General features: G+C 42.4%; 2 protein-coding genes and 1 non-coding gene across 5 annotated transcripts; all 3 read right to left on the reverse strand.

Moving 5' to 3' along the window:
• Positions 1-2,717: 2,717 nt before the first annotated feature.
• Positions 2,718-2,790, reverse strand: TRNAA-CGC (transfer RNA alanine (anticodon CGC)). The gene has a single exon. It is a non-coding gene; the product is annotated as a tRNA-Ala (tRNA).
• Positions 2,791-3,025: 235 nt separating this feature from the next.
• LOC112293416 (nucleoside diphosphate kinase 4, chloroplastic) lies at positions 3,026-5,277 on the reverse strand. Of its 2 annotated transcripts, XM_024542784.3 has the most exons (5): positions 5,063-5,277; positions 4,156-4,290; positions 3,937-3,974; positions 3,603-3,821; positions 3,026-3,449 (listed from the first exon to the last, which is right to left on the reverse strand). In XM_024542784.3, exons 1-5 carry the CDS (start codon positions 5,139-5,141, stop codon positions 3,219-3,221), a joined length of 702 nt encoding a protein of 233 aa, XP_024398552.1. In that variant the 5' UTR covers positions 5,142-5,277; the 3' UTR covers positions 3,026-3,218. The 2 variants fall into 2 exon arrangements, with proteins under 2 accessions (XP_024398552.1, XP_024398553.1); XM_024542785.3 differs by lacking the exon at positions 3,937-3,974 and having other exon boundaries at positions 4,031-4,290.
• A 766-nt stretch (positions 5,278-6,043) lies between these two features.
• On the reverse strand, positions 6,044-12,561 carry LOC112293415 (carboxypeptidase SOL1). Of its 2 annotated transcripts, XM_073539886.2 has the most exons (15): positions 11,929-12,561; positions 11,323-11,429; positions 10,760-10,880; positions 10,574-10,604; positions 10,238-10,294; positions 10,048-10,143; positions 9,709-9,843; positions 9,381-9,485; positions 9,157-9,203; positions 8,856-8,981; positions 8,180-8,282; positions 7,933-7,995; positions 7,592-7,675; positions 7,230-7,293; positions 6,044-7,048 (listed from the first exon to the last, which is right to left on the reverse strand). In XM_073539886.2, the coding sequence occupies exons 3-15, from the start codon at positions 10,876-10,878 to the stop codon at positions 6,597-6,599; spliced, it is 1,482 nt and encodes a 493-aa protein (XP_073395987.1). In that variant the 5' UTR covers positions 10,879-10,880; positions 11,323-11,429; positions 11,929-12,561; the 3' UTR covers positions 6,044-6,596. The 2 variants fall into 2 exon arrangements, with proteins under 2 accessions (XP_073395987.1, XP_024398551.1); XM_024542783.3 differs by lacking the exon at positions 11,929-12,561 and having other exon boundaries at positions 11,323-11,926.
• Positions 12,562-12,851: the final 290 nt, after the last annotated feature.

Genomic DNA, 12,851 nt, shown 5'->3' on the forward strand with positions numbered 1-12,851 from the left:
ATCGCAAGCATTAACTCCTTCAATTGCTCTTGCATTTGTGCCATTGCACTCTCCATTTCAACAAGTTCTCTCTTAATAACATTTAGAAGAGAGAAGATGTCTAATATCGCTCAAGAAAAATACAAGAGAGGACTTGAGAACAAAGAAAATACTAAGGACAATATCAGTTTAGAAGAGGATAATCCGCAACTTCTAATATGCTTATATCTTATCAAGAAAAAGGGATAATCCACTCTTAATCAAGATTAGACAAAGCTCTGATATTGTAAGTGTATTCTTGTCAATCTGTCAAGGACAAGAACTCGATGAAAAAACAATTCAGACAAGTGAGCCTTCACTCAAAGAAAGGTAACAAAATATAAATAAACAAGTATGTATATTGAAAGAGAAATTGGAATGGCTATTGCCAAAAGACAAAGAAACTAGAGACCCTTGAAACTAGACTGGAAGCAAGAAAGGAGTTGACAATAGTGAAGAAGCCTTCACTCTTGTCTCTATATATACTATCTAACTAGAAACTACGTGGCAACGTTCTATAGGACCTCCAATATGTGTTGACTTTGTAGAACACATGCCTTGACTTAAAAGGCAAGTTTTTCTACGTGTGGGCCAGATAGTTAGCTTGATCTTCAAGCTAATAACATGAGTGGCACATGGCCAACTTGTTGACCATGTTTCTAATCCAAAAAGTCAATTAAAGACACCTATGAAGTCAAAGCAGCGTCTATAAAGCTTCTAAGAAGCTTCCATATTAAATACTATAGAATTAATTTATTTTTACTTACTTTTATTTATTTCCACCTATTTGTATATGTAATTACTAGCTTACATGATTATATCCATGACAATTCCTAATAGATCTTCTTATACTCAAAAGAGGTATTATGAGACATTAGAGGTGATAAAAGAGTGGCTAAGATTAGAAGAGAGGTTTTGATAGTGTATAAGACTTGTGAGAAGTCTTATAAGTGAAGTTGAGAGTGATCAAAGAGTGAAATCACTAGTTTATTCACAAAGAGGATATTTTAGGATTCCAAAGTAACAACACCTTCTTGTTGATTTTAAGAGTTCTATCTTTTCTTTTCTTGATTTTCTTTGATACATCCTTTTTTTAGACATGGCTTCAAATAAGGGTGAGGGTTTGAAAGTGATTGAGAAGTTTAGAAGTGACAACTTCTACTATTGGAAGAAAAAAATAGAACTTTTGTTGGTTCCATTAGATCTTTGGAACATTGTTGATGAAAGTGAAGAGCCTCTTAATAATGATGTTGATGTCAAGGTGAAGAAAGAACTATACAACAGGAAAAGAAGGCTTTTGGCATGATTGCAATTAATCTTGATGATGCCAACTTTTCACATATAATTACTTGCAATGGACCAGCAAAAGCATGGAAGACTCTTTGTAACATCTATGAGAGTAGAAATCTTGCTAATATTCTATGGACAAGATAGAAGAAGAAGATGACCTCATGGCTCATGTCAACAAGGTAAAAGCACTTGCAAACCAACTAGTAGTTGTTGACAAGTCAGTTGATGATAGAGAAATTGCATTGACATTGCTCATGAGCTTTTTCAAGTCCTAAAACTATCAAGGAGTATGAATTATGGAATACATGAGTGGCCCATTCTTGAAATATCCTTGGGCTTGGATTCTTCTTCAAGTATCCAATGAGGGTATGCTTCTCTTCATGTGTGATCTGCTATAGTGTGGTGTTCATGCTGAGGATGGCTTTGTCCCGATGTCCCCGAGGTTAAAGCTCCCATTTGACCCTGATAGTTTTGTGTCCTTAATGCCCTTGAATAAGACTTCGTCTTCGCACTGAAATGGCGTTGGACGGTACTCTCCCTCCGTCGGGAAGTGTAGGGACCGAATCTCAAAGCCTCCTTTGGAATGTCGTTCCTCGGAGTTGAGGCTCACAAAGCTGTCCTCACTCATTTGGCTGCAATGAAGTCGAGAGATGGGGGACTTACCTGTGAGGTCGTGTGTTGAGTTGGTTACTTGTGTAGATCTTTCGTTGGCTCCGCTCGACTCCCGCGTCCTGTCGACGCCTGAATTGATGTCCTGCTGCGTAAAGCGTACGCTGGCTCTCTTGCCGTGGCACTGTATTTGGTCTTGCGTCGTTCGTTGTCTGATTTTCGCTCCATTCTACTATTGCGATCTAGGTAACTACGTTGGGTTCTGTTGGTTCTGGAACCAGAAATTCCTAAACCGCTCTAACCCGGTCAGATACGTACTCGCTCAATGTTTGGATTGTATTGTGAAAATCGGATCTGTGTTTCTAGTTCCAAATATGTTGGCAAGTGGTTGCTTTGCAATCTCCTAGAGTGTTTCAATGCTTCCCTGACTGTAGAAATATAATGCGCACTCAAAGACGTCAAAAATCACTCATTCCGAGAATGTCGGATCTCTAGGGTGCGGCTCCGGAGTTCACGGAGCCCCGCCGCGCTCGCTCTGCTCTCGCTCTACCGCTCTATACTATTTGAGCTACTCCCCCGTGTACGTACAACCTCGAACAACATACAATTATTATAATTTTTCATTATCGCTATATGAATTTCCAGGTAGAGTTATCATGGTGTGTAAGGAAAATAATAGTTAGCTTCAAGTGATACATATATCCCGACGTCAAGAACTAGAGCAAGTGGCCACTATAAACCGGAGAGTTGAAAAAGGAGACTTTGAACATCTATATAAAAATCTACGGACGGGATCCGTATGGAGAAGACGGGCATCGATCCCGTTACCTCCTGAATGCGAATCAGGCGCTCTACCATTTGAGCTACTCCCCCTCATACACTACAACTTGATCTACATTAAATACTTATGGTAAATTGGAAACCGCTGTTAGATCTTTCATATAAAGAAATATGACGCGTAGGAGAATGATTATTTAACTAGGAGAGTGATACGTATTTTTCGACGTCAAAATTGTCGTGACGGTGGCCACTATAAACAGGGGGGTTGTAAAGAGTGAAGATGACGCTCTGACAGGAAGGTGGGCTGTGCTTCGACAGAAGGCTTGAATAGAGAAAGCAGAATTGACATTAGCAGCAGCCAGGAAACTGTTTCATGATTGTGAAATGAATACAATCATTGACATGATTTCAAAGAAATGTGCTCACGTTCCTGACTACGTGAAGATTGCAGCGTTTTCTGCTCAGCTGGTCCTTCCCAGGGAAACCTAGACTCAAATTAGCAAAACTGTATACTCAATCCTCTACTCATAGAGCCACTTCTCGTCATTCTTGGTGTAGCTGACAAGCTCCTCAGGCTTAAACCACAACCCAATTTCGTTAACAGCCGTTTCAGGTCCATCACTGCCATGAATGATATTCCTTGACACTTGAACGCAAAGGTCTCCCCGGATAGTCCCAGGCTCAGAAGCTTGGGGGCTGGTAGCTCCGATCAGCTTTCGCCCGTACTTAATCACACCTTGGCCTTCCCACACCTAAAAATTTCCAGCATATATTTCAGACTCACAGGGGACTAAAATGATCACTAATGCATACACTGATATAAGGGAAATGTGTCCTAAACAGATTCAGAGAATATAAAATGATTGAGTACTTGTATGGTATGAAAGGGAAATTGCAGAACACACCATGGCAACAACTGGGCCGGAGCTCAAGAAATCACAAAGGCCGTTGAAGAAGGGACGAGAGCTCAAGTCATCGTAGTGCTGAGCAGCGAACTCCTTTGTTGGCACGATGAGCTTGATGGCAACAAGCTTGTAACCCTTGCGTTCAAAGCGCCCAATGATCTCCGAGATCAGGCCTCTCTGAACACCATCAGGCTTGATAGCAATGAAAGTCCTCTCCAACTGCACAATTTTGAATCGATTCAGTAAAAAGATAGGAGAGTATATTCAAAGTTACAATTATTCAGATGAAATTGAACATGTCCGGATCAAGGTCAAGTGATGGAATAATCAATACCTCAGCAGCCTCGACTGTTGGGTCCTGGAGCATCAAAGCTGCAAAACAATTCAAATTGGATAAACATGAAAAATGTCTATGCTTCAAAACACACCTGTGTTAGCTTCATGGACGCTTTAAACTGTAGCTGGAGGATCACCTAGCATCAAAAAAACGAGAGCAATTCAGTTCATAATCGAAAATGACAAATACTATGAATTTTAAACATGGTATTTATACCAGCAGCAGGCAGAAAAGCTGCAGCTGGGAGCCATTTGCTGAATCCACCGTTGGTCCTCGCGGAAGTCCAGACAGCAGTGGCGGCAGCAGCTCCGCTTCCTTTGCAGGCGGAGGCGGCTAAAAGTGCTCTTCCCTCTGGACGTGCAGACAGTAACAATCAGAAATCATCCCAAATGGGTGGCTTCCAGTTACACTAATAACGTCCAGCAACATATAATTCTCATAAACCCATGCGGAGCCAGGTTAATTTTCAACAAGACTATCCGGTTCCACAAGAAATCTAGGAAGTTGACTTAAGTATCACATCCACCTAAGTACCCTTACATTAGAGACAATTTTCACAATATACCGGCAACATTTTGCAACATATCATTAGTGTTTTTTAAGGGCACAATGTCGCCAGTTTTCTTAAAATAATGAGGTAACACTACTCCATTAACAAATGAGAACATATTCAGGGTTATAAAAGACCGTAATACACTACAATCTGACATTACACAGCGAATACAAATAAAATTCTAGACCGCTCGGAAAACTAGCGTTTCTGGGCAGAATAACAGCGATAGATCTGGTCGCTACGCGAAATCACATCCATGCACCAACTTAGAATAGGTGCTCAACTCGACTGCAAGCAAATATGACTACACCACGCAAGACTCTGATCCGAAGCCTTCATTCTTAAAACTGAAGGAGCAAAACGACAACAAGCGTACATCTAACCAAACAGCTTACAGAGCCCAATCAAACAAGGGTAGATCGTCACGAAGTACATCTAAAACGAGTGGAATGCATCGACACCCACAACACCAAAGCCTTGGTGCAGCCTATCTCTATCAAGGTCAAGAAAGCTAAACACCACACACAAAGTGCACCGTCAACATGCAACAGAAATGGGGTAAATCAAGACCTGAGGCAAGAGCCGGGCGTGATGCAGCGGCGGCGCGAGCAGCCCGGGCAATGGCGGATGCTAAACGAGCCCTCACCATGGTGGCGACTAACCGAGGCGGCACAGAAACCCAAGTGGGTTACGTGAGTACAAACAAGGCAGGTTTCCAAGGCAGCCTGGTGACTAGAAGAAGAGCCTCCCCAAGAGCAAAACTGTCAACTAGCGCCGCTGAAGGATGTGTGCACCTTGGGGAGAGGGAAGGGATGGCAAGCCCAAATAGGGAAAAAGTACGAGGAAAGAGACCCTGGGGAAACGTGGTGGGCGGAGCTTAAAAGCAGCTGCACATTCACATCGAGCTTCATTCATTCCCCACAAGCTCATCATCCCCCCCTCTCTCTTAGTTCATCATTGATGTTGTCAGGCTCGCGGCCTGGAAATCAGACGCGTTGGGTTGATAGAACTTTTGCAAACGAAAGATATTTGTGGGCAACTTTACACTGATCCAGTTTTTTCAGGAAGTTCAAGGCTTCGTGCGCCATCAAATTTCGGGTCACCATATTGTTGGGTTCACCCGCATTCAGGTCTATCAAGTCGATGGTATGGACTTGCGTTAGGGTGTCTTGTTGCCGATAGGTTGCACTTTGTGGACTGCTCGGTGGATGGATGGGAATCTGTCTCGGAATAATTGAGTAGGGCGCCCAACGTGGTCGATTACATTTTAGTCAAGAAAAACACCTCGAAAACAGTCTTCAGATGAAATGGGATCGCAGATGTAGGATCAACATCTGAGAATTGACTTACAGGCAGAACTGAAAACAAGTGAAAGATACAAGTGATAACCCATCCGCAGCATAGCATATGTAGATATTCTCCAAGCCTCACTATCAAGGAATCGATAGAATATCCGATATAGACGGCGACCATGCAATAGAGCACTGTTACAATTTCAAAAAGAGTTCCAGAAGAAACGAAGGCATTTTTATCCAGATGTTTAGCTATAAAAACTCTCAAACACTCGCGCATCCGATTACAACTCAAGGAAAGATATGAATGGTCTCCAAATGATTAGCAATGCAAGCTGGCTTTGTGCACAAAACACATCCAGAATCTAATGCGGTATTATCCGTGCCACCTTAAATCCAAACGTGTGAAGAACCTGAACTCCAGGTTAATAATGGCCTGTCTACAGACAATAAATGCTACAATATGTGCAACTAGGTCTGGTTCCCATGTCAACTATGCCAATCGTATCAAACCCTACAAATCCAGGCACAAGAACTGATGATCTGTAGTTATGCTTCCCGACTGGTGCTATGATGAGGCTTCGCTGCTTGAGCTCAATCCAAAACACCTCATCCAGGTGTAAATACTCTCGATGTCCTGGTATCAGCTTCATGCTCATGGACCATTAAAAACCGGAAAACAAGGAATCAAAAATCAATCATCCTCCCAACTTCCTTGGGTCATGGCGTATTCTTCAGTCAAAAGATAAAGGTGATGTTAATCATTAGCCTGCACGAGGTCCCAATCAACCCAAATCTGCTGTGTCCACTCCCTAAATACTCTCTTTAAGAGTTCTCTGAACACGGGATGCTTGATAACGTACGCCGCCTCTAGACCGAAGGAACAAACAGAATAAAATAGCAGCAACTGAAATTAAGAGCACCACATAAACTAGACCGAGTTGCATTGTCAACCCAAACCCAGATTCATAATCTGAGTCCAGTCCTTTCGTGGGTGTCTTAGTTAGTTTATAGGTGGCAACATCGATAGGTGGCGTTTTCTCTCCCTGTTCCTCGGCCGGTACTTTCGTAGACTCCTTTTGTTGTTCAGCTGGCGGGATCATGGTTCGAAAGTTTTTCTCATCAAATAGGCCGTGGCCTCTAAGTCGAGCAAAACCAACATTAGAAGGTAATGGATCAAGAATGAAATCCAATGTGACGGCAGAGTTATTGGGAAGAAATACAGAAGTCGTTCGATTGTAGTATCCTGGGATGTTTGCTGTCACTGCATAACTCAAGAGCAGTTCGAAACTGGTTAATTTGTAGCAAATCAAGAATAGATTGTCCATGAAAACTGCTACTAAAGAGATAGAGAAAACAAAAAATACAAAGCAAGATACAAACATAGAAAAGAAGAGTTTTATTTGTTTTCTGAAAAGCAAAAGAAGAAGCTTCCAGATACCAACCTGTATAAACTTGCCCAGGTGCTAGAAGGCGGTGATAATCTCCAAATTCAGCACTTGCATTCATCTGAAAAAGTCAAAAATACAATCATACCCCTTGTCCTCGTTTTCACCATACAAACTGGAGATCAAAACTCACTCTCTGACTTCATTTTCTGATCTGCCATGATGGTACAGGTGCACTGCTTTCCCTGAAAACTGTCTGAAGGCAAAATGTGTTTTTGAAGGTAATTCAGATCTTAATTTGTACCAAGAATTTTCAAGTGAAGGCCACACATGGCCCTACACAAGCCATTATCAATATTTTGCTAAAATAGAGCAAGCACCAAAAATGCACGAAATAGAAACCGGGCAAAAAAATGTACCGAATGGCTTATGCCGCTGACTACAATTGTAGCAGCTAATGGCTCTCCTTGTATTGATGACATGACCCGCCCATGTACTCCTGACTGAAATGCCCACGATCACTCTATTGAGTTACTTTCTAGTAGCATCCCTTCCTCTTTTGATGCATGACATTTATTACCTCTCCTACATCCATGTCAGAATTCCACTCTTCTCAACTTAACCTAAAGGTCCTGTAACTTCACTTCTGAGCCCTCTACTCACTTCGTTGCATTGAAAATGCAGTGTGACCAATCATGTTCTTAGGTTTTGAGTACAGATACAACTTTCTGTCTGGAAGTTAAGAATCCTTAACGCTCACCTTGACTGTGGCTGCCGCAAGTTCTAACATACTCTTACGATGTTCACCCCAGATTCGGGGTACCTGTCAAACAACCAGCATTCGTTCTGCTTAAAACGACTTCACTAGAAAATGAGTACACACATAAGAGCACGAATAAGAGCACAAGAGTATAAGTCAGGAGAAAATAAAAATAACGTATACTTTCTCCTCTGAGTCGAAGAATTGCGAAGAGCTCAATCTTGTTCTGATTGAGGAGAAATGGCACCTGGTCGGGAGGCGGCCACTTATTTTCATTCATTTCCAAAGTAAGTTCCATGCAGTTTCCATGTAGGTAGTTCCAATCCTGCATGCCGCCGTAAAGTGGGTACCTAAAGAAACAGAAAATTCAGTCACTTATGTTCAGTGCAAGAATTTATCCTTTAAGGCAGCCAAATATCTTTGACGTGAAGAGCAATGCAGAGAACATGGACGGATGGTTCACAAAAATTCCCACTAACTTGCTTTTCAAACCCTAAATAGAATTCATTTCGGAATTCAGTAGATAATTAAGGCTCTATCGACACTAACCTACTTCGGTAAACTTTCCGCAAATGACGTTTTTATGCATGAGTAAGAAATCAGGATGCATAGAGAGTAGCAACCGAGCCGGAAGCTGGTCCGGTTAGAGCCGCCTGAGAGCACGGTAAACGTGAACGTTTTGCTCTGCTGACGTTTACCTTGATGTTATGTGGTTACCTCACAGTCGCTTAGAATAAAAGCCAGTCCTGAGGCCTACTACGACTGCTACAAGCATCAGAGTTAAGTGGATTACAAAGCAAATTCTCAGAATGTATAGTAACTTATGTGATCATCCTTCTGATATACTCATGGAAGTCATAAGGTATCTCGAAAAAAAATGTCTTTTCATCTACAAATGGCGAAGTGATGGCAATTCAACTTACCAATGAGCACCATTTGTAATGCCACCAGTAAACTCCTTGCTCTTAAGCATTAAAGGGTGGTTCCCAGCGTATACGCCAGCAAGATATTTGAAAGTACTGTCGTCTGGAGATGGGGCGTACTTTGTACTGCACATCTTACGCAATTATGAGGGGAAACACGATAAACATATTCTAAACACGCGTTTCCAACATCGAAAGACGAGTGCAGCAACTATTACATCAATAGCAGAAGGGCAGGACTGGGCATGAATCTCTTAAAAATCAGCCAATTATTCGTATAAACAATGAGTGTGAGATGTACCTTATGTCAGGAGTGCCATCATACGGGTAATTAGCAACAAGAGCCCCCTGTGATCAAACTAATCATAAGTACACCTGATTTGAGTGAATGAAATCGAAGACCAGTTCCAAAAATTTAGAATAAAACCTCTATTACTTTAAGTGCACCCAATGCAATATCTCACAATCAAACCCAAACCCGAAAATTGGCTTCGTGTCTCACAAAAGGGTGCCAATTGAAAGTACCTCATGGAAGCTAGCTGATGCCGTGAAGCGACTGGAGCGGATCCAGTTCATTACAGAACGCGTTTCAGCCTGCCGCTTTTCTTCATTATTATTTTGAGGAAAAAACTGCATGTGCACAAGCGCTCGTACCGTTAGAACTTTGTCACATCAAAGGTTAAAAGAATTCCTCGAAAACAAAGACTTACTTCTTCTTAAAAGTATAAAGAAATATGACTTGAGAGTCCAGAGTTAATAAACGGCAACAATTTTCCATTTATTAATGTTACTCCATTCTGTAGTCGATAGCAAGCAAAAAGGTCTACATTTAACAGAGAATAAAATGAGGAACCTGGTCAGGGAAGTCACGGTTAAGATCAACATCATGCGCATTATTTCTCGTGGGTCCCGGCTTTTGAGCCGCAAAACCATCCGGATTCATGGTTGGGAGTAGATGTAGATGCAACTTATCCACAATCAGAGTGGCCTGCATCAGATTATACCACAGCCAAGAAATACTCAAATATTGATCAAGACGCACCTTACTGAAGCTGAGCAATCACAGTTCTCCGTCACTTAGCAATAGCTCAAGGTATTGAGACAGAATGCAGAATATTCAGCTTGTAGACGTTCATAGAAACTCAGTGCTTTAGTTATAAACGACCACATCCACTGAGAAAAAGAAGTATACCATAGGATCTTTCTTGTAGTTGTCGCACAGCCAATCTGAAAGCAGAAGTACCAACTCTCGCCCAAGCGGCTCGTCTCCATGCATATTCCCCACATACTGAATCATAAAACACAAGTCCGTAAATCCCTGCATCCGATCTGTTCCTTAATATCTACCGAGGACTGAAACAGTAGATAGTGATAAAGCATACCTTAAAAGCAGGTTCGGGCTCAGAAACTCCAGGCTTATCTGAAATTTCCAACGCCCACTGCACCCACAAACACTAAGCATTGTGAATTGGGACCAAAAGTTTTGTTTGACATCTTCTTCAATCGCTTCTAACAAACATGATGCCCTCTTTCTGCAGCCTAATTCCACAGAAGCGGCAGGAAAAGTTTCAGTACATACGACTGTGTTGGAGGAGTCAATTTCTAATTTCGAAGTTATTATAATGTGATGAGATGAAAGAGTACGTATATGATAGATACTTCAAAGAGAGAACAAAGGTATACAAGTCTAAAAAAAATGGCTTATGCAGTGTCCTTACCAGGGGTACACCAAGAGTACTGTTCCCAATGCTGCACCGAACAGTCAACCAGGACAAATGAGCTTCCAAAGACGGTCTCCTAATATGATAAATGTAAACAGCTATCACACAAGTGGAAACTTCTTCCTCATTTCATTCAAACAAGTTCACATTGTTAAGTGGTGTTTGAGAGGGACAGTAGCGTACGTGTAAAGCCTAGAGATGTGCCTGCAACGTCGAGTGAAGTTCTTAAGAGCTACCTCCAATTCCAAATTACTTTTGTAATGAGCTTCAACAGTGCTATTCGCAGGGGTAGCAGCTTTCATACCTGCAAAGACATGAAAGCTTCAATCATCATCTGTAGGTGACTAGACACGAGGAAATAAAATAGTGACTCAGATTTTTTAAGATCCACTCACAAAACCCTAAAAAACGTAATAGTCTGAAACACAATAATCATATTCGATCCCCACTTCAGCATCAAGAAATTGCATTTAATCATATGGTACTCCACCATTGCTTGCTCATTAAACAAGGGCTTCATGTTTATGGCATTAAAAGGTTACCATTCTGCGAGTTTTAGTGTTTGCTGGCAGTGTTTACTTCCAATCAACAGCATTTGGAATAACGATAGCACAAATGAATGGAAAAAAGAAAAGATTGCGGCAGGGAGAGAACTCCTGCAACCAACCTAGGCCTCGCAATTGAATACACATTTGGATATCCTTCCATCGCAGAGGGGAAATCCGTTGAGGATGAAGAGGATGTACCTTGAGTCGTCAAACTCGCAGAGCTCGCCAAGTCCAAACCCAATAACACCACCAACAAGGATATCGCAGCAGCACCCAATGTCCCGCAGTCGCAGGAGCCCCGATTTCTGAACATCACAAACATTTGCCCTAACTGCTGAAAAAGACTCTTCTTCCTTTCACAAGACACTGTCCTACTAAACCCCAGAAAACCCCTGACACGTCCTCGTACCAATCCTCCTCTCCTCAAACGCAACAATGTCCCCAAAGACCATCCAAATCGTCATACAGGGGTACGAGGGTTTCTGTCACCGGCATTCCCCATATCGTCAAACAACCTGCATAAACACTAGATTGACGACCCTCTCACAGATCGCATAACGAATCCGACTTTATGGAATCTCCCTAACACTCTATGATGTTCAGCGGAAGCTGCTCCTACGTCTTCTGCAACGGATTGCGTCGCAACGTAAATATCTTGAATCCACAGCATCTAACACAATACAAGTGTGTTCATTTTTCCTAACTTAGATGGCGGATAATGCAGAAAAGTCATGAGAAGGTCAGGACTCTGTATTCCTAGTACTATAGCTGATGCAATCGTGAATGATGCGAGGAGCAACTTGCCAGTAAAGCGCACAACCCGAGAGAGCGAACATTGGTTCATCCATCATGGATCGCTGACATCTGAAGGCTGGATGAACAAGGACTTTGTGAAGATGATGCGACAAAGTGACGTCCCCATGTCGTCGGAGTCGTGCATCGTCTGCCTCTGATCTGGAACCTCGTAGGTCAATTTTTGTCCCCAAGTTCCTGAACTCCACGCCTCGTGCCAATTTGCTCGCGCCGTCTTCTCAATTTCTTGATCGCATACACTTCGTCTGCGTTTCCTGGACAGTGGACTGTGTTTGTCACAGATTTTGCTGCGACCAGAATCACAGGAGATGGGTTTGCTTGTTTCTCCGACAATTGATGGGCAGCTTGAGCGATCGATGCGGTACGGTTGAAGAAGACTTCTCCAATCTCGAAACGCTTTCCCAAACTGCACTGGGCTGATTTGACTGCTTGTCGTGGTTTGCGTTTGTTGAAAGGATTGTACATTTTACATTTTTTGAGTTGGCAGCGGAGTGAAGTATAGCATGTGTTTTTAAGTCGAGAACCAGAGTGCCGTATTCAAACATACTGAAGCAGATTTGAACATCTGCCCGGCATGGGAATGAAATAGGTTTTGGGGGTCACATGTGAATTCGGAAAGGAGGTGGTACTGCATTTAGAAGTGACAACGGATGGGCTTCTGATATAACCTGTCGGAAACCTAAGATGGTTGTGATAGTGAAATTTTGCATGAATAGTGTGGCATGTTTGAATTTGCGGTCTCTTGTGTCGCAAATGCAATTTCAGCGCAGACATTCGCCCAGGAGATACGCAAATAATTTGGTTCCATTCCAACGAGAACTCTGGGCGAGATGTCGTGGTCTATCCTTGCGCGTGAACATGGTATGTCTGCAGACCACAGAAAATTCTTCAGCGTCGGGGAGTTATCTCGCGGC

This window comes from Physcomitrium patens, chromosome 16, assembly GCF_059467195.1.
Source record: "Physcomitrium patens ecotype Gransden chromosome 16, ASM5946719v1, whole genome shotgun sequence".
Lineage (NCBI taxonomy): Eukaryota > Viridiplantae > Streptophyta > Bryopsida > Funariales > Funariaceae > Physcomitrium > Physcomitrium patens.